General features: G+C 42.2%; 1 protein-coding gene across 5 annotated transcripts; it reads right to left on the reverse strand.

Moving 5' to 3' along the window:
- Positions 1 to 747: 747 nt before the first annotated feature.
- Positions 748 to 26,558, reverse strand: MATR3 (matrin 3). 5 transcript variants are annotated; one of them, XM_040078447.2, is made up of 15 exons: positions 26,469 to 26,545; positions 17,643 to 18,724; positions 13,304 to 13,365; positions 12,702 to 12,743; positions 12,347 to 12,450; positions 11,138 to 11,190; positions 10,528 to 10,653; positions 9,831 to 9,956; positions 9,474 to 9,644; positions 8,132 to 8,263; positions 6,876 to 6,919; positions 6,016 to 6,406; positions 4,019 to 4,412; positions 3,308 to 3,429; positions 748 to 1,810 (listed from the first exon to the last, which is right to left on the reverse strand). In XM_040078447.2, exons 2-15 carry the CDS (start codon positions 18,531 to 18,533, stop codon positions 1,760 to 1,762), a joined length of 2,709 nt encoding a protein of 902 aa, XP_039934381.1. In that variant the 5' UTR covers positions 18,534 to 18,724; positions 26,469 to 26,545; the 3' UTR covers positions 748 to 1,759. The 5 variants fall into 5 exon arrangements, with proteins under 5 accessions (XP_039934381.1, XP_039934380.1, XP_039934384.1 ...); XM_040078446.2 differs by lacking the exon at positions 26,469 to 26,545 and adding an exon at positions 26,140 to 26,387; XM_040078450.2 differs by lacking the exon at positions 17,643 to 18,724 and having other exon boundaries at positions 26,469 to 26,558.
- Positions 26,559 to 26,792: the final 234 nt, after the last annotated feature.

Raw genomic sequence — 26,792 nt, forward strand, 5'->3', positions numbered from 1 at the left:
ATTTAATCCATTTCCTACAAACCCAAACACCACTTTGCATACTAATGAGTGTCACGTACAGAGCAGTAACTGCTCTCTGTACAGGGATGAGTCACTGCATGGTAAGACTTTAATTTGGATTTGTTTAAATAGCACACCCTGCACTGGAGCTGCTCCTCAGCACTTCTCCCTTCTCCAGGGGCCCCGCAGAACCTGCTGCCCTCACCAGAGCAGCTCGAGTCCCTCAAGCTCTGTGAGGGACTGCAGCCCCTTGGGTGAGGGTGCAATGCAAAGTCACCGCTGGAAGAACAAGTTCTGGAGGCTTGACTTGCACACAACACTCTGTCCTGTGTCTGCTGGGTGTGTCTGCTTAACGAATGGCATAACTTCATCAACACCCAGCCTCCTGCACTGTGAGCCCTAAATGCTCACTGGTGGAGGCTCAGGCTGGAAGAACTGGCCCCCGTCTGTTTTATCTGCATGAATGGGATGTGGCTTCAGCTTTGCTGAGAACACGCCAAAACTCCAGAAATAAAAGTGTCAGCAGAATATACCTACCAGGGTTTTAACAAGCGATATTTTAATTTGTTTGGAAATGCAAGAGGGTTTAGGGAAGAGAAAGAAGTTACGCAGAAAGCTGCTGAAGCACAGGTGTTAAAAACATGCACATTTTAAAAAGAGAGCTCGAGTTTTGGTGTGGCGACGTGACACAGGATAAAGAGTTCAGCAGACACACTGGTTAACATGCCAAACATCTATGACAATTCATTGTGGCCTAGCTTTGTTTATTTGGAATCATTTTAGTAACCTGAAATCACAAATAAGCAGTAAATAACAAAAACTACAGATAAACACAGGTTACACATGCAAATTCCTGTTCACATCTCACATGTGCAGGTACATTAAGAGCACAGTTCTAAAGAGTCTTGACAAAACCAGGTTTTAACAAAAAAATGGCGTTAAAATGCAGGTATGAAAACTTCCATGTGAAGAATACAAAGATACCTTTGTCCCTTTCAGGACTCCAGAGCTGCTTTTGATATACCAGAGATGTACCACAGCGACGAGATTCAAGTAAAAGCAGGAAGAGCTCGAGGAAATAATACTGGTCAGAGAATGGGCATTTACTTCTCACTAAAAATACACGGAATAGCTGAAAGTCTAGCAAGAGCTTAGGAAAAAATAAATCACAAAGCTGTAAAGCTGACTAATCACTAATTTTCCTATTTGCTATAGGTAACAGCAGTGACATTAAAAGAAACTGCAATTCAACATTTAAAAATGCAACTTACGCTTAAAGACTTTTCCAAAGTGAAATGCAATGACAGCCTTACACTCAAAATTAAATAGCTGCTAGGCTCAGACCAAAATACGGAATGTTCTAGATAAAATAAAAATACAGTATTACTTTTCATTTTTTATTCAGAATGGAACTGAAAGACAATTTCTGAAGCTTGAAAGTAGTAAGTTTCATTTAGACGCAGTTTTCTTCTCATAGATGAGCTTTCCACAAGGGTGCAAGATTTTTTTTTCTGCAATAGCTTGAAGTGTCAAAATGAAAAGTTGTTGCCATTCTCACACTAAGAACAAATCGTTGTCATTAACTTAACTGCATATGCTTTTTGCTACAACATTTAACACATGAACAGACCTATAATGCCTACTGTATCTCACTAAAACAAAAAAGAATACAGTATTTCCATCTACTACTTGTACTGCTTTTAAAAAAGATTAACATTAAAAACAAAGCCACGTTTTCCTTACAACCTTCCTTCTCTTTTTAAGCTTCTTTCTTTTGCCTGTAGTCTTCTGCCATTTTATCCAGAATTTTCTGTTGAAAGAAAGCAGTTATATTGGGAATATATTTAAAGAGCTTCTCACAGGCACAACATAAAGAACAGAAACATAAATCCAATTTCCAAGTTTAAAATCTATGAACATTAATTGCAATTGCAAAGGTCGTACCTAACAAGGATGGCACTTGTCCCTGTCCTGGACTGGAGCTCTCCTTGGCAAGCCAAGGGAATTCCTTCCCCTTTTGTCATGGACTTGTGACATGATTGTGTCACTTACCTGGGTGGAATGTGCCCTCTACAGAGGCAGGGACACAATGTCTCTCCCCTCCCTGGAGAAGGGTTAGTTTGGAAGTTTAAGGAATTTGGAACCACTTTGATGACATTTGGTAGCAACATCAATTCACCTATTTCATTTATCCCGCTCTCTAAGCAAAGGAAACTCTAAGCTCCACAAGTGCCACTGTGAAACAGCAGCTGCAATTCCCCCCTTCCCTCCCCAATTCCAAACCCCACCACTGTCACCATCACCAACAACCAGCTCACTGATCATTTCTACCATGGAAAAAGCAAAGCAAATCATGTTTCATTCAAGTAATAAAGCTCACAAATTGGCATTATTCCCCTCTTCCCTTTTACATCAAGGCTTTAGTGTCCCATAAGCAGGTACCTCAATGGAAAAAAAAAAAAAAAAGAAAAAAGAAAAATAAAAAGAAAAAAACGCTATGGAGATGGATGAGGTGGATTTTCTTCCTACAAGCTCCTGCATGGGAACTGATTTTCTGATCTACTCCCTCACAGTGTTGTTTGTTTGGGTGACAATTTTTGTGCCACCTGCATTCCTGGGCCCACTGTTTATTTAGGGGTTCCCTGTTACTGCAAGAAGGCAAATGTTTGAATTATGAGGTGCCACATTCTCCTTCTCGGTGGAGCTCCTGGGGTTTACTTTCAGCTCAGGGATCAGCTGCCCTGAAATGCATTAATGTGACACTGCAGGACTATCAGAATTCCTGTGGGATTGGCCTTTCCTGGGGGTGATGTTTGCAGCTCACAGTATGAGGTTACAGCAGCAGCATTATCACTCATGCCATGCAATCATGTGATACCTCATCCAGTTGAAAAATGGAAAAAGTGCTCACAAAATCAGAAGTTGCAAAGGTTTTTGTTGTTTTAAACATATAAAAACTTCATCTTAAGCTTTACTGACTGGTTGAAAACACTCTCAAAGGGACAACTGGAAAGGATCTGGGCTGTCTGTATTTACTCTGCAACACTACTTCTAAGCCTGGCTTTATTTCAATTGGAGTTCCCTCTTTAATCCAAATTTACAAGATAAAAAAATGCTGGAGCCCCTCTTTAAACTGTGTATTCTGTATCTTATTTTCACAAGGCGGGAGAGGTCTACCTAGAGTTAAAAGTTATACAGTAAGCCAATTTGCACTGCCTCAAAGTATTTTTGTTCTCAGTCCAGTCTCGTTGAGCTCTATTCCCCAGAAAGAATCAAGCCATTTAAAATGAACAAGTTTTTGCCTTACCTTCAACTTTTGATAATGAGGAAGGCTGCTGCAATGGGTCTTTTTTGCAACATCTTCATTTGTGTAGAACAGGGAACACAATTTGCAATAAAACCCTGTTTTGGGTACCACATAATTCACACCTAGAGGAGTAAACACCACAAAATAAACTAAGAGATCTACTCTACATCATTTCTTTTAATGTCATTTCAGCTAAATCTTAAAATCATAATTCACTTTACATTAAAAGCTGCTTTATCCTTAAAAGTCTCTGTTTTAGTTTAGTCAAGTAGGGGCCTAGTAGTCTAGTAGTAACTAAATATGTGCAAGCTTTTTCTTTTTTTAAATTTAAAAATCAACCTTTCAGATTTAGGGTCCATTTTATTGGTTCCTTCAAGAACTCACAACGTTTTGTGATCAGTTTTGGAGTATTTAATATGATTCTGAATTACTACCACTGTTGTGCTTTGCGCTAGCAATTGAGTTTGTGTTGCTAAAAGATACCTCTTTCAATTTCTGCCTAAGGAAAGGGTTATGAAAAACGCTATGAAAATAAGGAAAAAAGGAAGAAAATATTCGGTTTAGGGCAGGAGTGAAGAAGGGGGAGGAAGGGGAAGCCCTAAAATGAAAGGCTATGAGGCAACGTATTACCAAAAATAAAAGTCAGATGAAATGAGAAATGCTACTGCAACGCACAGAGACATTTTGGAAAAGAAATGGAAACAGTCTTACCAACAGGCATGTTTGGCTGGTACGGCCCAATCCTAAACTCATCTGGGACAAGAGGTTTCTCCTGGACACTCTTTGTTTCCTGCTCGCCCTGGGGCTCTGTGTTTTCCTGGGTGTTTTTCTCAGTATCCTGCGCTGTCATAGCATCAGAAGCTTCAACACTTTCAGCCTTGGCATTCTCCTCGGTTTTCGTTCCGTTCTCTAACGTTTCGCTCTCCTGCTCTGGCTCCTCCATCTTGTCCACTTTGATCTCTGCCAGGCTGTCCTCGTTCTTGCCCGCAGCCTTGGCCGCCAGCCCCGACTTGCGGAGCTTCTGGTGGTCGGAGTCCTCCTCATCGCCCACCTCGTCCAGCGTGACGAAGCCCTCCATGCTGCGCGGGAAGCCGCCCACGTAGCGCTGCGGGGAGAACGGGGCCTCTGTCAGCTCAGCCTGCAGTGCCCCCCTCACACCCTCCTGAGCTTCACACCAGGGGCATCTGCTCCAAACTCCTCCTACAAGAGCTGCCTCGCTCACTCAAACTGTAACTCGAGGTTTAAACGGCTCCTTTTATACTCCATTGCTCCAGAATCAAGGATTCCCTTTCACAATGATTTTGTGTTGTTGTTTTTTTTTTTTTTTTGCATCAGGAATGGTCACTGTTTCACCATAGCAACATGAGATTTCAACTTCTGAACAGAGCCAAAACCACTTAAATTCTCAAGCTGAAAGTTCTTTTAACATGAGCACTTTAAGTGAAAGTAATTTTGGAGTGCACTAATTTTGTTTCTATTTGAGTCCTGTAAGATCCTTGAATTCATGGCCTGAATAGAAGGTAAAACCTTAGCAGAACTATTCCGTCCCCGGTCATCTGTAACTAATGGTATGAAAGTTCATTAAAAAGAATTAAAAGCTCTTTTCAACCAGCAGAAAGCTTAGAGCATCCACATTAAAACAACCACTAAAACACAAACAAAACCAAACAAAACCCAACCCAAACCCACCAACCATCCAAACTGTGAATTCTGAAAATCCAGGTTCAGTCAGAAGAGGGACTGTCTGAATTCTGAATTTTTGGAAATGCTCCTGCTGATATGGAGATATCACTATTCCACACACTTAACAGCAACAGCGAGCAGGACTGAGGCAGCATTAACTTTGTGAATGGGGGTCTTCAAGGAATGAAGTCTGGGTCTAAAGTGGTTTATCACATACTAATAAGGAAGAGGAAGAAAACTGGGGAATTTGCATGGCCAGTATCCATCTCAGTGCCATTAACCAGGTTTTTGACAAGGATCCCCCAAAACTGAGATTCGTGCACATCTCATTTGTTAATTAGGAACATGCCTTTCTTGCAAAACAACATTCCAAGTCAACCAATTACTAAAACTTTGCACACTACTCCACAGAAGTGAGTATGATTAACAAAGCAGGTAGGACATAAAACCCACGAGAGTGTGGGATGATGCGGTGAGAAAGAGAGAATTCACAGCAAATAGCCTGTGACTGGAAACACCTTGAAATCACTTCTTTTCTTTCTCCAGTGGGCAAGGGGCCCTGGCTAACTGCAGATGGCCCTACCTGCCTCTCAGTAGGTGTAAGGTGTAGCTGTACCTCCAATTCTGTCCAAGTCCAGATCAGCCTCAGTCCCCAGTACATTATTTTTTTAATATATTTTCTAGGCGCAAGGGTAACTACAGACAGTTCTCTGAGAAACTGCTAAGGAGAACACAATTTCTGGCTAAGTGTTAGTCAAAAAAAGAGTGAAAAGCAAGCAAATTCCCAGCAAGCAACAAGGGTGGAAGCCCACAAGTCAAAGGCTTCTGTCAAAACAGAACCAGGGATTTTTAAGTGAATCCACGCCAAGTTACATTCAGTGAGATCTTCCACTTCCTTCACAGGAGCTTTAACACCTGTTCCTCTCCAGACAGACCCACAGAGGTAGGTCTGCAACAGAATGTACATGGTGTGCTACCTAAGTTAGACTGGGCTTCCCCCACTCAGCACCTAAGGCGTGAGTTACCTTTTTAAGCTTTTTCTTGGCTGCTGGAGTGGCTGCAACATTCCCCTCAGTTTTTACAGTCGCATCATCAGGTGTGTCCTTTTTTTCCTCAGTAGCCACATCAGTTAAATTGGCAACATCTGCATCCTCTCCTGCTGAGCTGCCACTTTCTAACAGTGCTGCTGCCTCCTCCTCATCCACCAGCAGCTCATCTTCAGACTCCAGGAGTAAACTGGGCTCGTCTTGCTCTGCTTGTTCCCCGCTTTTGGCACCTGAAGGCTCAGCAGCATCCTCCTGCTTCTCCTCTTTTACTTTTTCCTCTGTATTGCCACTTTCAGGTTTCTGAGCAGGTTCTGTTTTGGGCTTCTTATCACTGGGAGAATCTTTGCTGTCTGGGGAATATGTTCTCTTTCTGTAAAGAAAAAAGAATATTGCTGCCTGTAAAACTGAAGAGAGGCCAGAAATTACTAAAGAAAAAGTTCATATTTCTTTAGACAAGCCTGGAAAATTTTGTGTTTCAGTTCAGAAAATGGAAGGCTGAGGGAAACCCTGAAGGACATCATTCTTTAAACATACAAAAGGCTGCTCCAAGGAGAAATTACCCTTACAAGACAGGACAACTGCTTGTGGGCTTAAATTGCAGGAAGACAAGGCTAATTAGGGACTGCAAAGGATTTCCTGAGAAGCCTGAAGAGGCTATGAAATCTCCATCATTAGAGGAAGAGGGCGGGTAGAATATTTGAAGCAGTTCATCTCTGGGCACAACCACCAACTATTTGATCTCAAGGCTTGACTGACTCTTTTGTATTGTTTCTATACTCTGAAAAAGGTATTTTCATATTTCTTTTAAACAACATCATGCCTTAACAATGGGAAATTACCTGGTTTTATCCTTTTTCAGCAGTTCAACTCCTTTGTTGGGAATCTAAAAAAAAAAAAAAAAAAAAAATCTGTGAGTCACAGCAGACTATGACTTACAGAACTGCTGCAGCATTAATTCAGACCAGAATCCAATCCAGCCAAGTGCTTCCAGCTACATTAATCCCCAGGAACTCTACCCATGCCACCCACCAACTGATCAGTAAACCTTTATTTCATGTCAGAAAGGATCTGACCAACCTAGAAATCCCCTGCCTTTATTCACAGTAATTATTCAATACAAAACAAATGGGATAGCCAGAAAATTCGCATACAATTCCCAGGCTGTTTATGAACCAACAGCATGTAGTCCAGGCACTGGCACAGATCAGTCCTAAACTGTACTTTTCTCCCTGTCATTAGTGGACAACCTTTAGCAGACTCCTACCACTTCTCCTGTTTATGAATTACTGAAAAGAAAATGTCACTTGTAGGCACTAACAAGGAAATCTATTCCAATTGTTACTAAGTGCTCATTTTGCTGTGTTACCAAGTGCAACAGTAAGATTTCTTCATGCTCCACAACAAAGCTGATGTTTCTAGGAGACAGTTCAAATTTCTCTGCTTTTAATAACACAGAGCTTTATTATTATCACAGAATATTCTGAGTTGGAAGGGACCCATAAGGACCATCGATTCCAGCTGCTCAGTGAATGGCCCAGAAAGGCTGAACCCACAACCTTGGCATTATCAGTACCATGCTCTGATCCAGCCAGGCTCATCTCAGTTTTCTACCTACTGTCCCACTCTGATGAAGAGACACCTGTCATTTCATGAATATTACCCTAGTGTTATATTAAAAAACCCCTTCAGTCAACCTTTCCCTCTTCCATATGAGCTGCACAGGCAGAGGTGCAGTTCTGGTATGTTTTAAGTTTTCACAAACCTTCTTCATTGTCAAAGAGGAAATTTAAAAAAAAAAAAAGATCCCCCATTAGAGAATGTTCGAAATGGAGTTATTTTAATTAAAAACTACATAATTTACTCAAAAATCTGAATTATAGTAACTGTTTGGGTTTTGTTTAATCTGAAAGGAATATCCTCTAGCTTGTCCTCATAATACCCACTCATGCCAAATAACTGCACTTGAGGAGCCAGAAAATATTAAAGCCAATTGTTCAATTTTACATGCAACACTGAGTTTTCAATAAGCAATGGCTGCCCATCTACTTCCTTCTGCATCTTTAACTACAATTTAAAAAGTCAAAACACTCCTTACCCTTAGCACCAGTTTCTTGTACTTTTCAGATAAATCCACTTTCACACATCTGCCTTGGAACCAAAGCGCTTTGTTGGCACAATGCTCAACCATGGCCAAAGCATCTTCCCTGGTCTCCATCTCAATAAAGGCCTGAAAAGATTAAAGCACACATTAAAAAGGACTCTGAAACATGCAACACTCTTCCAGTCAAAGTTATTTAACTTGAAATACAGCATTTCCAAATACTGAAACAAAATGATGAGGTTCAGCTACATCCATCCTCACCACTTACCCAAGTGCTTTACAAACCCCAGCTTTTCAATTCAGAACATCTGTCCCAGAGACAGTTCTGAAATTAAACAGGCATTTAAATAACCTGCCAAAAACTCACCACAAAGTAAAATATGATTTAAATAAAAAAGCATCAGGACAATTAAACTCTTTATTTAGTGCTTATGTACCTGGGAATTTCAGGGGAGCTATGACACTACCTCAGTATTTTATTTTTTGTTTTTTTCTTTTCTGGAACAGAAAGGGAGCAACTGCTGCTCCTCCAGTTTTGTGAGGAGAGCCTCTTGGGAAGAAGTCTATGGCATGCTAAGGCTGCTCTAAACAAACACATCTGGGTTGGAGTATCCTTGCCAAAAAACTGAAAGCTGTTTTAGCAGCCAACTTAGACAGCAAAGGGATTTTGTTTTTCCAGTGAAATAAGGTCAGGGAGGACTTCCTAGGGGTCACACAATACTCCAGTAATTTTTCACTTCTCAAGAGTGGCATTAGGGGATTCAGGCACCCATCTCTCTGAAAAGGCAGTGGAACTTCCTATTTTACTCAAGGGACCAATGAACTGGGACAGCAAAGCTTAAAAAAAATTAGAGCTGAATAGTTTAAACTCCTGTGTATTTATAGAAATCACGTCCATGCACATCCAAAGCATTTCACTATATACATCTAATGGTCTATCTTCAAACCTTTCTTTTCCAAGCTAGAAAACTACATCAGGACTGCTTTTGTTTAGTTTCGAAGAATGAAAAATTAAGGGTAAATAAAATAAACATCTAACAGTGAAATAGATTTGTGTTTCATATTCTAATGGTTTTTCAGCCCTAAAACAGCCCCAAAATCTGCATAATCAAATAATTAAGCCTCCACGCTAAAACACCTTTTTTCTGTTTTCAAAGCTGCTCATATTCCAGGGACATTTCACAGGAAGCTCCAAAGCAAACCCCCTCCTAAACAGACCCTGGGTCATTTCCAAACCTATGCCGGAGCAGAAAGGCTACACATGCCCCAGCTGAAGGTCTAATTTCTTCCCAGTTAAAACCCCACTGAAAGCCCAGGGGTGTTCCCCTGCAGTCACCTGGCTTTTCATTCTCATGAGGATGTAGTTCTTGATCTTCCCGTAGGGCTCAGCCAGTTTGAGCACAGCGTTGTCGGAGTAGCCCGAGTGGGGCAAGTTGCTCAGGTGGATCACACGACCAAGCTCTGGTTTTGGTGGATCAGTCTTTTGGTCAGGTTTACCCTCAGGCTTCTAAGATTAAAAGGGAAAGACACTTTTTAAGACCTATATATTAAATATACATGGGTGACTGTCGCTTCATTCATTTGATGCACTGAGAAGTAGAGAAATTAAGAAAAACTTAAATGCAGCAACCTCATAACACTTACTGCCCCAGATTAAAATAAGGCAACGCTAAAAAAAGCAGAAGTGTTTTACCTTTATTCTCTTGTATTTCTGTGACAAGTGGACTCTGACTGGTTTACCAAACACCAGGGCAGGTGTTGTCGAATAATATTCAACTGCAGCCTGGGCATCTTCAGTGGTTGACATTTCAATAAATGCCTGTAATCATACAAAATCAAATTAAGTGCTGCTTTCTCAGGAATCTGATTTTTTTTTGTCAATTTTTCAAGCTCTTCCATGCTTCCTTTTAAAAATAACTGCACCAGAAATAAAAACTGCTTTTTGGTTACATGAACTGACCTGCAGAACTTGGCACAAATTTCAGATACTTTATTTAGGTGCACAAACAGAACTATTTTGTTTGTTTACTTTCCACCTAGATTTGGATTCAAAACATTCAATTGCTTCCTGCTTTTCCCACTTCTACAGTATTGCCTTTTTTCACGTTCCCTAAGACAAAGTAAGACCAAGTAATTTTTCAGACAATTTTAAAACGAGAGCAGAATGTGCTGTTGTTAAGAAAGCAACAACCAACCAACCAGGAGGATTTTTCAATATTTAAGTGAAAATGCAGTAGTTCAGCATTTTGGGAACATGCTCCTCCTTTCCCACATGACCCTGATGTGGCTTCTCACTGGGGGGCTGAGCAAGTCCTTTTCCAAAAACAAAGCTCAGACAGTGGCAGGAAGCCCACCAGAGACAGTAGCAGTGCCCTGCGACCCAATCATACCTCATTGATTTTGTTTAGAATCAGGTGATTTGTGATTATCCCAAAGGGTTCAACCAGCTGAAGCAGCTGATATCTCAGGTTCTTTCCCCTCTGGAAATCCATGATGTGCACAACTCTGCTTGTTTCCTGTTGAAGACAAAGCACATGCAGGCAGCATGAAAAAAACTTGTGTACCAGCAAACCTAAAGTCTGCCAAGGCTCTGCTCTACTGATGTAACTGTTTAAAATTTTTAAATGTTTTTAAAACTATCTTCATTAGTGACCAAAACAAGACGCATCCAGAAAAGGCACAAAATTTCCATGGATTTCTAGAGCAAGATGCCTGCCATGCCAAAGCTGCCTTTCCTTAAGTTCACATCCCACAGCTTCATCATAAAGAGAAAGTCAAAAGAAGTTCTGTACAGCTTTGGAATAAATATTTTGTAGAGTTTTGACGCAAGAGACTCCCTGTCTCATGCCAAAGCTTCAGTACTTCCACAAAAATTCAGAAGTCTCACTTCTAAAGACAGTCAGTTCATTAAAAGAAACCAAACAAACCCCACACCTTAAGAAAGCACAGAAAAATCATACAACAAAAATCTGAATTAAAAAATAAAATTCCAATACTAACCACTCTACCCTTCTGCATGTGTCTGGGTCCTTGCATATTCCCATTTCCAGCTCCTTTAAGAAATTGAAAGAAAGAACAAGCTTAGTTCAACCTGTAAGACTGGGATTAACATGTCTCATCCTGAGCTCTTAAAAGACATGTCACTTGTAATACCAGACTGAGATCAAGTTCTACAAACTAATTATTTCATTGCACTCTAAAAAGACTTTTTATTTATTTCAGAGCTCTTGCAACTTGGGGCACTCATTCCTGCTCCTTCTCTTCACTCTAACATTAGAGACAGAGCTGCATTTATTGCTGTTCAGGAACATCAGAGAATCAGTACAGCCCACTGGAAAAAAAAATCTCCTGTTTTAAATAAGATTTGCAGAGGAAAACATCTCGGTACACAAAGGATGTGAGATTACTTTATCTAAGACACTCTTTTTACAACTGAGGCTTTAGGTTCTAAGATATCACCAATTCAATCACAATACACATTAAAAACAAACAATGAAACAAAAAAAATCCAACCACAAAACCAAACACAAACAACCCCCCCTTTCAAATAGTTTGGCCAATCGTTAAATCTGAGATATTTTGAAAAATGAAGTTATTTTAATGTAATTAAGTATGAATGCATCTGTCATCTAGAAAGTGTCTAAAATACTTGTACTCTGTCAGGATATCCAGGTAAATTAGTTTTGCTCTTTCAGTCATTTGAACTATCTAAAAGGTAGGAAGTAAGAGAATCAGGCAAGAATCTGATTCTTAGTGGCTTTTCCTGAGAGAAGAGGCTTGCATCATCCCTCTTCCCACTTCTCATGTGCTACTTCAATTTATTTCTTAAATTCACTTAAGAATAAAACTGGGGGGGGGAACATATATAGGACAGCGAATTCTTACAAGTTTCACCCAGAAAACTCCACCAACATGTAGCTACTCAGAAGACAGATACAAAAACCTCCTACACGGGGAAAAAAAACAATCCAAATGCTAAACACACGTAGATTAATCTCAGTTAAAAATCACCAGCCATAGGGAGTTAGCAGCTGGCAGAAAGGCAAAGTGTAGGAACTCAGTACCAGTGCTGAATCCCTCCCTGGCCCAAGTGTTTTAGTTCTAGTGCTGAGAAAAGCATTTTCCTTTGTTGTTTTAAAATATTGGTAACAAAACAAAAAACTTAGCAAGAAAATAAGCCTGGTGAAGGTAGGTGCCTGTTGAGATTACCTCTGGGCCCAACAGGAGGTCCTCCAAGGTGGAATGGAGGTGGTGGTGGTCCCAAAATTCCCGGTGCAGGGTTTGTAGATTGCTGTAACATAAAGGGATCACCCCTAGAAAGAGGAGAAAACACATTGTCATTTTAAACCAAGAAACTGTGAAGTCTTCATTCACAAAATACCCTAATTTTTGCAGAGCTTCTATGCAGACAACTCAGGCAACTTTTACTGCTGCCCTTCAGTTGGAAAACAAAGGGAGGAATCCACCTGAACCAAAGGAAGTGTGTCGTTTCACGTAAAATGTTAGTAATGTCCTATGCTTCAAATAAACAATTATAAATACTTCAAAATTAATTACTACTTACATTCCATGTCCTGAATCACTGTCAGGATTCCATTCTGGGTATCTTAAAAGAAACAAAATTAAAAGAGAACGTAAGAAAAATGCAATTTTCTCTGGCTGTGTAACACTTTTCACACAGGCAGCGGTACCTGGAGGTGTAACACAGCTGCAGCACAGGCAACACTCCGGGCCCACTGCCAGAGCCATGAGCAGCACTGACAGAAATGCTGCTCTTCAGGACAAACTCCCTACTCTGTTTGCAGAACTGCTAATTTTACAACAAAAATGTACGAGCTGCTATCAGTAACTACAATTACAACAGATTCTCAACTGCTAAGTTCCAGCTGTTACATATACATCAGCAGGATTCCAAAGCTATGAAGCAGGATCCCTTTTTGTCCTGAAGATGCTCCAAGTTGCTTTTTTTTCCCTACAAGGCACAGTATGCTTTCTAAACCTGCTTTGTGCAACAGTTATTGAGAATCAGGGAACATCCTGAGCTGGAAGAGACCCAAAAGGATCAGCCAGACCAACTCCTGGCCCTGCACAGGACACCCAGAATGCCAGGCTGGTGCTGTCCCAGGCTGAGCCCTCCTCCCCAGTTACTGTACTTCCAGTTCATACATTTCCAGCAGCAGCTGACAGCGGCGGCTGTGAGTCGCTCCATTGATGTGATGGTTCCACTCCTGCAGCAAAGTAAACAAGGCACAATTAGCAGCCACACTCGCCAGTCCTGCCCACAAAGCCTCGGCCTAGCGCAGTGCCTTCTCTGCTAAGCTGGAGTTCTGCAGATCCATAGAGAATGGAATCTGTCTGCGGTGCTTTGAGGAGACACTGACACTGGACCTACCTCCTCTCTGCTAACCTGGCTCAGAAGGTGTCTGATGGGAATGGGGCTGCTCCTGCCTCAGAGTGCAAAGCTCCCCTGGAAAACTCCAGCCAGGCACAGAGAGCCACAGCAGCCTTTGCAACTGAAGGCTGTTTGTCTGTCTTCAGACATTTCAGAATTTCCTCTACTCTGCTTCATTCCTCAGACTTCTGCAGATTAATATGAAGTAAACACTCCGATTTTTAGAACCATAAAGAGGCCGAGAAATTGCACGGAATTCAGAAAGGAAAGACTAAAAGAAATCTAAGTGCATAGCTAGGACAAACTAGAAGTATACAGGTGAAATATAAAATATATGACCACTTGAGGGGAATAAGGAAAAAAACAGATCTAAATCAAGATAATAGAAAGGAGAAATAATGAAATTAAATCATCCAGGTAGAACTCCTCCTGGTTCTGGTTTTAGCACTAGAAAGGAATGAGGCATTTCTACTTTTTCTCTGCACTGTTTTAACTACAAAGGGGGTTATTTATTTTAGAGCCTGATCTCTGTATCTTTATATTCTCACAAGTAAGAGCACATTTCTGAAGGGACAGAAGCTCTGGAGTTTCCCTGCTGCACATCTGGGAGCCACAGCCTGACCTTCACTCTGCTGCTCCTCAGAGAGGAAAGGGATCAGCAGAGATAAACAGTGGGGAGAATCATTCAAGAACCCTGGGGCTGAAGATTTTCTCCAACTGAAGGTTTTTTCTTATCAGCCACGTTTTCTACTGTGAACACAAAGTGCACTGGCAACTGCTCTACGTGGCTTTTCTTACACAAAGGATTTTTGCCTAATGCCTCATCTTTCCAGATTTTTGGTCTCTGCCACACTACAGCCATCCTGGATACAATGAGACATTCCCAAGGCTCACTGTAGTGTTTCCATATGCTAAATGCCTACCCTGCACCTCCTTCAAAGGAGAAAAATCTGATTTAAAGTATCTCATAAAGTACTACAATATTATTCCATGATGCTCTTGACACGTAGCAAGATGAAGTCATCCCTTTTATCAACATGTAAAATGAGAGCACTTTTTCTTCTTAACTGCACAAGATGTAAGCTCTGCAACTATAAACAGGCTGGCAATTAAGATAAAAAATACCTCCCCCCCCCCCCCCCCCCCAATATCTACGAATCATTCAATATGAAGTTTCTTCAGTTCAACACTAGCTAATAAGTGTTAGCATTACACTCTAGAAAATAGTCCTTTAATCCCCAAACCTCTCTAAATTTAGAGGCGCAGTCAGTAAAGCCTCAGTGGTTGGTTCTGCCAGACATAACATGCTTTAAATCTGTCTCAACACAAAACTGATATATAAGTTATCTGCAAACTACAGGCAAAGTTCAGGAAATTTAATTCTCATTCAAATGCTTTTAAACTGGCAAAAAAGGGGGATGTGATTATAACTTCAGATTTTTCTTCTCCCCCGGGAAACAATGGTAGCTCATCCACATGAACTTTTAACACAATTCTTAATCTGGATTCCCTTTGCTGCCTGCACCCATTTGGAAGCGTCCCTTCCCCAGGGTTTTGGGGCACCAGGTTATTTTTATTTACAGGAACTCATTAACACAAAGGCCTCAAGTTAAGCGAGAGAAAACCTGAACTAAGTTTCTGAAAACCCAGATTCCCCTTTGGCTCGGTCGATGCCAGCCAGAGGACAAGCTGTTCCTCAGAAAATGAGGCCACACTCCAGCACCTAATTTTAGCCAGCCCTCTCCCAGGGCCACAGCCAGGTTCTCCCTCAGAGATGCACCAGGTTCAAGTGTTTCACCTCCAAACTCATCTGCTCGGGTTGCATCAGCCTTTGTCCCTGGCAGGAAAACACTCCCTCCACATCTAACACCTCATTCCCTGATAAGGGGACCAGGATTGACAAAATGCCTCAAGTAAGTGGGGCACAATTTACTTCACAGACAGAAAATAAACTCGGTCCTAAAATACACACACATCGAATTAAAGAAGCAATTAAGAACATCACTAAAATAAAATTTTAAAAAAACCCAAAAACCAGAAGATTAATCTGCCAGTTTAAGTTACACTAAAGATGTTTAACACCTTGCTTGCACTTAAAATACATATGGCTTGATCAAGCACTTTTTTTTAAATCTCAGATATTTTTATTTGGAGGTGGGGAAAAGAGCTTTTGTTACTACAGTTATCAATTTACATAGTCCCAGCTATGAAAAGCATTCCCTTTCTGCTTTCCATAAATTTCAGTTCAAATCAGATTACTTTAAAAGTTATGTTTTACTTGATTTGATTTTCTGGGAGACATAAAATAAGGAATTCTGTAATGGCTGGGTATGCAAAGCAGAGGAAAGAAGGAGAGAAAGAGAAAAATTCTTGTGGTGACACAATTTCTGAAATCAGAAATAAAGCCCCAACTTGGGTCGTAAGAACCAGATGATCCAATCATAAATATTTTATTGTGTACTAGTAGTTTTAAAGTCAAAGTATATTCCTAAAAAAAAAAAAAAAAAAAAAAGTTTTACATGTTACAGAAGAGGTCAGCCACTTAGGTTATGCTGTTAAAAGAATTTGGTATTTCTCATACCTGGAAAGGTATTTCCATGTGGATATCCTTTCATTACATCTGCACTCCAAGCATACTAAGAGCCACGAGCCTTTAAAATAAAGAGCTAAAAAGACCCCTACTTACAGGATTACTGGTTGCCATCTTCAAGGGCCTCAGAAGTTAATGTTTTCAATCTAACCAAATGAAGTCCTTTTACAGAACTGAGCATGGCAGCTAAACTGTTAACACTTAAAACTTTAGTGAAAATAAACGTCAAATACAGGAGACAAGAAACCTGGATTACTGTATTTTATATAAAAAGCAATTAAAGCAACACAAGTTCATAAACTGTCAGATCAGGTGGAGCCATACAGCATGTGCTCTAGAAGTGGTTTGATCTTTTCCTTGCAGGGACAGAATTAATTCTCATGTTTCAAAAAGATCAGATGTACAGAACAGCACTTTTTGAGAGGTAACTGTAAAGAAATGGTTAGTAACAGCAATTCCACATCGTATCAATTTTACAGTAATAGCACGTATTACGTTTTCAATTGAAGGCCTTCAAGCTAATTAGCCACTAATTGTGACAAGAGGGGCACCGTATTAGCCAATTAGCCAATTAAATTGCCTAGTATACTGGAAATCAGCAAGATGAGTACATTGGAAAAGGTGAAAGTGAGAAGGCTCTGAAAACACCATCCGAATCGTGTCGAGTAACCTGCTCCCTTTGCAGAGCTGCACTAGGCGTGGATAACTAAGAGGGAAGTCTCAGCATCACCGAACACACCCGAAGATCCACTCTACTCGTGAGCCAAGTAAAGAACACTACTAGGAACACAGAGCAGGATACTGCAACAGCAGACTGATTGCTCGGAGAGTCTACAGGGATAGATGCAACATGTGACAATAAAAAGTGAGTCTGAAGTGTTCTAAGAAAGTTGTGAAAAAAGGAGAAAAATGACGACAAATTTCAGCCATAGTATGAGATAGAGTGTTAAAGTGAAATTAAAAAGGCAAGAATGAGCTAATCTAAAATGTGGTTTTTACTTTTGCAATTAAGTTCCAGGGCTCTACATTAACTCTTTCCCTCTGGACAGGGAAAAAGCAGAACTGTGCAAGAATGCATCTTAACTACATATAAATCAGCAATCAAGACAGATGTGGAGGAGAGCTGAAACTAGCTTCCGGAATGGCACAGTAGATACACTGCAAAAAACCCCCAAACCGACCAAAAAAATACCAAAACCCACCCCAAAACTGTTTGAATGCCAGATGTTTGTGGTTAAGAGAATATGTAGATGTAAAATATAAACAAGATATCCCAGTAGATGATAGCTGTTTGACTTGAAGTTAAGCAATCTGAGCAAATAAAATACATTAATGTAAAGCCCTGGTTTACAGTGTTTGTCAACAATTACCTTGCAAATAAACCAAGTGCCTTTTTCACTCTCAAACCAACTTTCAGATCATTTCAAAAGCAACCAGGCCATAGAAATAATTAAAGAAATAGGTAAAAACAGAACAGATACTACAACGTAAAGGAAAATAGAAGTATCTGGTGCATAACTCACCTTATTAGAATGAACTGGCATATCACATATAGAGCACAGATGGGGATAACCCTTCGGTAAGAATCCATGGAAGTCTTCAATATTGCTATTTGGAGGAGCACCTCTCTTTTTCTCAAAGAGAGATCTCTCAGGACCAGGACCACGACCCATTCTGTCATACTCACTGTCAAATTTATGATAGTTATGCGAAGTCTCACCATAGAAAGATTCATCCCTACACCTTTCTCCATCTCTCAATCTGTCATCTTCATAATCCATTCTGTCATAATAACCAGATTCTTGAGAACGACTTCCATGGTCATAGTCAACCACTGGGTTGAGACTAGGACCACGATCATCAAAGCTATCTCTTCTAAAATGCCTTTTTTCTTCCCAATCATCCCTAGGTACTCTGTAGGGTGGTTCCCGTGTGGATGATCTGCCATCTCTACCATAACCTTCTTCAGCTCTCCTCCTTTTAAGTTGTAGAAGGATCTGAGGCAAGTTTTCAGGAGTGATCTTGTCCTCGGGATAGCGACTCAGTTCATCTAAGTCTCTAGAAGACAGACCAAAGCTGGCCAAAATGTTTGTGGCCTGGTCTGCATCTCCACGGTGCTGAGAAGACAAAGGGAGCGGACCTCTACTTCCAATGTTAAATATAGACTGCAAATTATGGGAAGAGGTACTACCAGAAGACAGTGCACTATGAGATCCTTGTTGGTTCAATGAAGAACTCATTCCAAGATTCATTAAGCTAGCAAGGCGTGCAGTACCCTGGTTCATCCTTCCAAGAGATGCTGGCATATTTAAAGACTGGGTAGCAGCAGCAAGAAGGCCTATTCCTGCAGAGAGGTCACGCCCATGACCTTGTGAATCCCTACTCAGAGATGACTGCTGGAATGACTTGGACATTGTAGAACTACCGCTTGTCTACTTTATGGATCAAAAAAATTTCTTTTTGGTTTAGTTTTTTTTTTTAAGATGGCTGCAAAGAGAGCTCACACTAGAAAGCTAGGCAAACTTCACTTCAAAAACGGTAACGCCAAGAAAGAGGATCAATAATGACTGCAGATCTTCTTCAAGCTGAGAAACACCAGACAATTCTGTAGAAAAACAAGCAGTTTTAGTCATAAATCCCTTTAAATGGATGCAGTTTTAAACTTATGCATCATGTTGATCTAAAAAAACATTAAAGATCTCAATCTTACAAGGCTTTTATCACATAACAGATTCAAGAGGCACCCAGAACCTACATATATTATTGCAGATAAAAATACAGTAGTGTTTCCTATACATACTACTCTTCTTCCATAAAAAGCTACTTTCACACTGAAGGAAAGTGAATTTCAGAAGTTTGTGATGTCTGAAAGCATCTATAAAGTTTACTGACATGTAAGCCTCGACCTCTGGTTAATGGCTTTGTTCATACCCTGCATTACTGTACTGTGTCTGTGAGAAGAACACAAAAAACTTAGGCCCACAGAATCCAAGATGATTTTGGCATATAACACATTTGAAAATGAAACCTGTACCACCACAGAACAGGACGAAAGGAAGTTAAAAGTAACTGAAGTTTGGGCAAAAAGTTTCTGCTATAAGATCTGTAAATAAGATCAAACATAATATTCAACCTTTATGCAGTAAAATTCCAATTACTGATGTGAAGATAGATGTGAACAAGAAAAACAAGTTTTACATTTTGCAGGAAGTAAACAAGACCTCTTGTTCCAATTGCAGTTACACTGCTAACAGCATTTCCGAAGGGGTTCTTTACTCTGTTACATGGCAGCTGCGACATCAGCCTGTACTCTCAGACCACAAACTAAACAAGGTCAGGCTTAGTGCCGCGATGGGAGACCCAAGGAAAACCCTACTCCTGCAGGAAGAGACCCCAGTGAGTCAGGAGATGGCACCACATCCCAGCAGCACTGCCCACCTGGGGCTGGCACTGACACCGTGATCACCTGTGGGAGTTAAAGATCCTAAAACACTGCTCGCAAGAGAGGTGACTCTTTAGTGTTCCACTAAAATACTAACCTAGCACTCAAATATTTGGTTCAACTGCATTTACACGAAGTTTTAACTAAATGGTCTATCAATATCTACAGTATGCTGCAACGAATATATTTCATAAAATGTTCTTTTAGGGCAGAACAGAAATAACTGTAGTACTTAATCCCATCCTCCTCCAGCCTTGGGACAGATACACAAAGTTTAAAGCAATACAACACACGTGAAAATATTCCAGCAGCAATAATCTGTTCTTGGGCCCCCAACACCACAAAGCCCTTCCCAGTGTGGGCAGAGCAGTTCTGCTTCTCCAGCACTGCCACCGAGGAGAACATCAAACACGGAATCCCTTGGAAAAGAAAACAGGCACAGACTGCACAGCTGCAAATGAAGTCAGCTCCCGAGAGAACAGGTACGTCTGGGGAGGGATGGAAAGGACAAAATGAGAGCAAAGACTTTTCCTTGAAGAGACCAGTTCTGCGGAAGGCAATGGCTCTTGTACTGGAAACAGAAGGAAAAACGTCAAGGTTAGAGGTCTCTATCCCCACTGCCTGCTCAATCCACAGCCTGTTCCAACAGCGCACAAAGCTGAAAAGCACTTGGGTTCTCTCAGTAGCAGCACGTTACAAAATCATGCATTTAAATTTAAAACAATGGATTCCCTGAAAAATACACAAAATACATATAACTCACATAACTCCACCTTTGCAAAATAACTCCTTTATACAATTTGCTACATACTGTTATCAATGCATCTAAACTAATTTCAGCTACATTTTTAAGATTCACATAAGCTGGAGTCACTTAAAGAAAGCTTAACTGTGCGACATTTAAGAGTAAGAGATAGAGAAACATGGGGATGAAAATAAGTTTGAAAGTTCTGAGGCAGAAGACAGAAAAACACTGCAGAAAGCTTCAGAGGAAAACAGAAACACAAGAACACAGGGGGAGCATACCAGGCAAATTCTAATGGAGATGTCCCAGAAAAAGGGGCCACACTGGAGGACATCTGAACAGAAAGCTTTGAAGAACTACATTGTAAAAATCAAGACTCTTTTGAGCTCAAACAGAGAGGAACTCCAATATTCATCTGGGTACCATGCTTTTATCTTACATTCATTCAGTACTCTTCAAAGTACTTTTGTGACAATTTTACAATTTGATCCTTACTCCTTCCATTTTTACACCTAAGTTTCCTCCTAGCTCATTTACACGCTTTCAGAAGAGTTTGAAGCTGAACTTACTGGGTTCTTCATAAAATCAGGTATTCCAGAGGGCTTTCTGAGCCTGACCCTGCAGTGATTCCACAGATCCCCCTGTGGTCAGGACAGCCTCGCCATGTCCTGCTGCTGGCGCAAGGACCCACACTATTCAAGTTTCCACTAAATCAGGAAAGTTCTCCACTTTTCAAAAACACCCTTTATTTGAACAAATGCTCCCTAATCCTCCTGTCACAGATGTCAACTGGCAGTTCATTGTGCGCTGCTGCAGAGATTAGCAGGGAACACAAACCCCATGGCACCCCAGCCTGGTGGGACCGGGGCAGCAGGAGCCGATGGTGCCACGATGAGACCCCACACCAGAGCTTTACAGCACCACAACCAGCCCCTGCAGCTGCAAACACCCAGGGAGGGGCAAAGGGAAAAAAACCAGGAAAGACGGGAGAAAAACCAAGACAAAGACACAGAGAGGGACAATCTTATGGAAAAGCATGAAGTGAGACAGTAAGACAAGTGTTATGATGAAGACAGCACACGTTGGCAGTTGTCGCTAGTCAGGAAATGCCCTACACCCAATTAGGTACTGAGTACTTAAATTAACAAGTTTGAATATCCTCAAAAAAACTAATTATCACACCACTCATCTTGGGATGCTGCTGCACTCACTCTACTCCTAACCAACCCCATCCCTTAAGGCAACAGAAACAGGCGGGGGGAGAGCTCTACCCTCACACCAAAGGATGTTTAACTTCCACAGGGTCAGGTTTGAGGTGATCCTAAGGCAGCACTTCCTGAGCTGATGATTCCATGCCAGTATCTGATAGAGACAGGTTCCCATGGAGCAGGGTCAGCTTTTGAGAGAGGGTGCCATCAACTGAGTCACAGCAACAAGATGGGTAGGACTGAACAGAGCTGCCTCGAGAGCCAGACATGAGTTAGTTGAAAGTGTTATGTTAATTGTTCTCCACGTAATTTCAGCTACACTGGGAACAGACAGGCTTTCAGATACACCTTTTTTAAAGATCTGTGGACAGAAATTTGGCCATGTTAAGATTTGAAAATATATAATATCAAGCAATCTTGAAATAAGTTGGAAGTCAAAATGTTATTAGATTTCCAGAAAAATGCAGACAATGAAAACAATTTGTATCTACAAGTTGCGAAAGAGTTCTCTATAAAGGCAAACAACAAAAATAAAGAATTTGAATCCTACAGAGTACAGTTATCAGAGCCCAAAATGAGGCTGATTTTCAAACACTATAGGAGGTTTTTCTCTTAGTGTAAAACTGAAAATATCTTTTCAATAAAGCTTGCAGAACTCTTGCTCCAATATTAAGTTTGACCTGAGAACAGTTTGATTCAGTGAATCTTGGAATATGACCATGCTGAACACAATAACCTCAGCTTGTCACCTTTTATGGACCAAAAATAGGCTGAAAATAAGTCCCCACCTCCCTGTTTCTTCTGCCACTCAGGGGGTTTTAACCTATGCATAGTTACTGTAATTTTAATATTAATCTTGTTCTTAAAACAACTCATCTTTTACTCATCATTCCCCTTCCACTACTTACAGAAAAATGTCTTTAAAATGAAAAATAACTGTTTTCACTTTCTAATCAGTTTCACTTTCATTTCAATACACATTGAATTAGAACAAGTAAATTCAGTTATGGTAAAAACATGAAATTATCTACAAGCTGAAAAGCACACCCTCATTTTATAACACAATGCTTTTGCAGACAGTACACCCTTGGGAAAAAAGTATCATAGTTTTGGAAATCTGCTCTTTGGATAAACATCTATAGATCTTCCTCCTCTCTTACACATGGTACTCAGTGTGGCAATCCCTTCTGCCATGGGAGAATTCTTCTACTCCTTGGAAAAACCGGCTCCAGCACATCATGGCGAAAAGGGTTATTGAGAGAAGAGATCTGGAATCTGGACAGGCAACCCCCCACGCTGCTCTGAGAATTAATGGTAGCAAAAACAAGAACTAGCAAGGAAATTAGAAGCAGATGTTATCTAGTTGCTGAATGACCAAGTATAATGGATTTCAAATCCAAGGGATTAACTTTTGGACAATACAGAAAAGGCCACTGTCTTTCCAAAGGCAAGGGAGGAATTGCCCAGCAGCTTTAAAGAAATGCGGATTCTTGCTCATTTCAGCTCCCAACACTCAGAGTGGTTATGGACTTGTTCAAGCCACGAGGTCACACCCTCAGAAACTTCAGGAGCAGCTGGCACACAGGACTCACACTTTTTCTGGGCACAGATTAACCAGTCTGTTTCAGGCACAACAACTGGAGGAGTTTCAGTTCTTAGGATTATGTTTAGCTTCATCCCAGGGACTTCCTTGATCAGAGGAACACAAAATAATCTGAGCACTGAAGCGACTGTAACAGAGGACTGCTTGAGAACAGGGAAGTGTGACATCTGACCAAACATATTTACAAACAGGGAATTAAAATGACCCATTTTAATTATCAATCAAGACTCTTAAAATGACTTTAGCAATCAAGAATCTTAAAAGGACTTGCAGTTTTCAATATCTGAATGCAAAAAAAGAAACACAAAAGAGGCTCATTTCCTATTTCTGTTCATTATATAATTTAATATATTCAACCAGCCCTCTTTTGGAAGAGGTGAATTTAAAAACTGCATTTATTCCTTCACAGAACAGAAGTGGGGAAAAAAAAAAACCGGTTTCAGGAACAGTAGAGAAAGAAGGCAAAACCCATGTATTTTTGGAAAGGGAAAGAACTAACACCCAGAAAGAACGGGTAACTGCTGTCACTGGGGTGCCCATGCCACAAACACCTATCTGGCTTCCAGCCATTCCTCTCTACTGCTTTCAATCCTACTGACACCTTCAGAGCCCCCACCCTCCACTAAGACAGAAGCACACAGGTTCCTGCAGCTCCAAAAAGCCCCATGGATCCACTAACAGAGGGGCTCTGCCAAAACCAGTCTCTGTGGAATGCTGTGGGATTCCACTGGGAATCTCTGGTAATGCAAATGTGTCCCCAAGCACAATGAGGATACAATCCCCCTTCATTCCCAGAAGGTGTGGGCACCAAAAACCCCTCAGACACCAAAATTTTGACACCAACCCCAGAACAAATCACATTAATTTGATAAACACGTCATACAGAAAGTGGTCCAAACACAGACCAAATTTTACCATAAAAAAAAAACCAGAACAGTTCTGTGTTCTGATCTGGTAAACCGAATTTCGATCTGCCTTCAAGCATTTCCAGGGCTGGGATAAAATCCTGTTCTTTCCCAGCTGAAATCTTGCTTGAAGTTGCAAGAAGTATTCTAGCTGCAGAGAAAAATCAAGGAACTGTTTCACTGGTTCAGTGCTCAAAATAAAAACCCTTTTGTTGAACTCATGACTGCATAAAATGGTACTTAAACACTCACAAACTAAATTAGTTCGGAAATATGGTGAAGTATTTGCTTTTGTTTTCAAGACTTGTTGATTCAGAGAGCTGATGAAGAAAGGAAGCAGCACTGAGGTTACAAAGAAACACTCATAAATTAACAAACTGAATGGAAATAATTTCACTGCAGCTCTGCTTGCAACAGCTTCCCCCCCTGATCTGCTGAGCCACCAAGAAGCCTGTCAAGCATTACATTACAAAATACCTTTGTATTCACCAAGTCTCTCAGCAGAGACATGTGCAAGTCACAGCACAGGGCAGCACACAGCTCTTCCTAATTTCTCACCAAATTAATGAGTATTTTTATTTAAGTGCACTCCTGAATAAAACAAGTTGCTATAATATAACAGCTGTATGAAAACTTCAGTCTGGAGCCCCAACCACTGACTCTTCTTCCCCCCTCTTTAACTGATTTGGAGATTTCAGCTTTAGGAACGTAAATATCCACATTTTAAGGACACATTTAGGAATTTCTCTGGAGCTCATTTCCCATCACTTAGTTCCAGGATGTATGAAACACCAACTGCACAATGCAGAAGTGCAAACACTGACTTATCACTTTGCAAACACGTCCAAGGCCTGAGTGCCAGTACCCTCACTAAGAATTCAGTAATGAATCACTTTGGGAAGTTTTTTTGATAAAATCCAAGACAGAAGTTCACCAATTTCTTGGGAATACAGTAAAAATGTTAGTATGTTCCACTACGTGTTATAAAAACAATTTACCATTTTAGCACATTGAAAACTTAAAATATTAACATGTTTCAAAATGCAAGAAGATTATATCACTGGATCAATAAATTCTTTGTAAAGAAGCTTCTGAAAATGCACCCTTTCCTTCTCCCCATGAAAACTACAAAGATCGATTTAAGAAACTTACATTTTCGACCAGCTGCTCCCTAGTTATCTGACTTGAGGAAATCAGGACCACCTACAGTTCAAAAAACCTGAAGAATTTCAGGCTGAGTAAAAAGAATAAAGATCATTCAGTAGTTTGAACCACTATCAGATACTTTTTTCCCAAAGGTCTGCATCGTGGAAACAAAAACAGTCACACATTTGGAATCTGAGGGATGGTTCAGCTTTCTTTCAACAGTGTAAATGCCTCATTTATCATTTAACAAAGCAGTTTCTCAGGCTCCCAGAAAGCTCTTTTCAACTTCTGCTTGTTTTCAGAATAGGTGAACTTCGTATCTCATTACTCTGACTCTGGAAGCAGAGCATGTACATTAAAGAAACGGAACGTTATCAATCCACCGCAGGAAGAAAAAAAAGCCATCCCCGCAGCTTGATTTATAAGCACAGCCTGAATTATATGAATGTGAAACTGAGTAGAAAGAGGCCTGCACTATCAGGATTCTTGTTGCTCAATTCATTAATTCTTAAGGCCTGATGAGCATCAAAACCAACAGTTTTAGACTCTAACGGCCTTCAGATTGTTAAGGAAGGAGGGAGGAACAAGGCCGCCTGCGAGGCCCCGGCTGGCGCCAGCAGCGCGGGCACGGCGCAGGGGAAGCTCCAGGCAGCGGGAAGCGCGGTGGAGCTGGGTCACCGCTGGCGCGCCGAGGGGCCGAGCGGGAGCGGCTGTCCCCGGGCCCGGGGAACAGCGGCGGGGAGGGTGCCGGGGCTTTGTTCGGGCCGGCGCGGCCGCAGTTCCGGCTGGCGGCGGGCGGGGGCGCCCCGGGCTCCGCGACACCGGCCGGGCCGGGCCGGGCCGGGCCTGCGCGCGCTCGCCGCTCTCCGGCCCGCGCCGCGCGCTCCCGCCTCGCCCCCCGCCCCTCACGGCGTGGCGCCCGCCGCCGGACCCCGAGATGGCGGCGGGCCGGGGCGCGGCGGCGCTCCTACCTGCGGGCCGAGGGGACGGAGCGAGGCGGCGCCTCCCGCTCGGTGCGGCGCCGGCGGCTGGGGAAGGGAACGGACGGCGGGACTGAGGGAGGGAGAGAGGGACTGAGGCGGCTGCGCGAGCCCCGCGCGCGCTTCACCGCGCTCGCGAGAACACGTCCCCCCGCTGCCCGCTCGCTCACGTGCCCGGCGGCGGCCGCCCCGCTCGGCTCCGGTATCGCCGCTCCCGCCGCTGGCCGGGACCGCCCGCCCGCGAGGGATGTGAGGCGTGGGATGGGGAAGGGGAGGAGGCGCCGCCGGCACGGCTCTCGCGAGAGGTGGAGGCCGCTCACCCTGCTCTCGCGAGAGCGCCGGTACACCGCGCGCCGCCAGCCCGCCGCCCGCGCCCCGCTCATTGTCCGCGCTCCCGCGGGGCAGCATGGGAAGGCGCGGGGGCGGGGCGCGGCGGCGGACACGCCCCCCTGCGGGAGGAGCGCGGGTTCGCGGCTCCCCTCAGCCGCTTCCGGCGAGCGCCACCGCCGGCAGCGCCGCTGTGGGCTGTGCCCGGGATATCCAGAGTATGCTCTGGTTCTCGCGCTCTGTGTCCCGGGGCACGCTCGCTGGCACCCAGCCCCGCCCAGCCATGGCCGCTCTCCTCAGCACGACGCAGGTGTCAC

Source organism: Hirundo rustica, chromosome 14 (assembly GCF_015227805.2).
Source record: "Hirundo rustica isolate bHirRus1 chromosome 14, bHirRus1.pri.v3, whole genome shotgun sequence".
Classification (NCBI taxonomy): domain Eukaryota; kingdom Metazoa; phylum Chordata; class Aves; order Passeriformes; family Hirundinidae; genus Hirundo; species Hirundo rustica.

Excerpts from the sequence above, each read along its gene's own strand:
- MATR3 (XM_040078447.2), bottom strand. The coding sequence starts at position 18,533 with ATGTCCAAGTCATTCCAGCAGTCATCTCTGAGTAGGGATTCACAAGGT. Across the intron at positions 11,191-12,346 it reads ACCTCCTGTTGGGCCCAGAG|GAGCTGGAAATGGGAATATG; the intron begins GTAATCTCAACA and ends AATTTCTTAAAG. Across the intron at positions 1,811-3,307 it reads CTCATTATCAAAAGTTGAAG|AAAATTCTGGATAAAATGGC; the intron begins GTAAGGCAAAAA and ends TTCTTTCAACAG.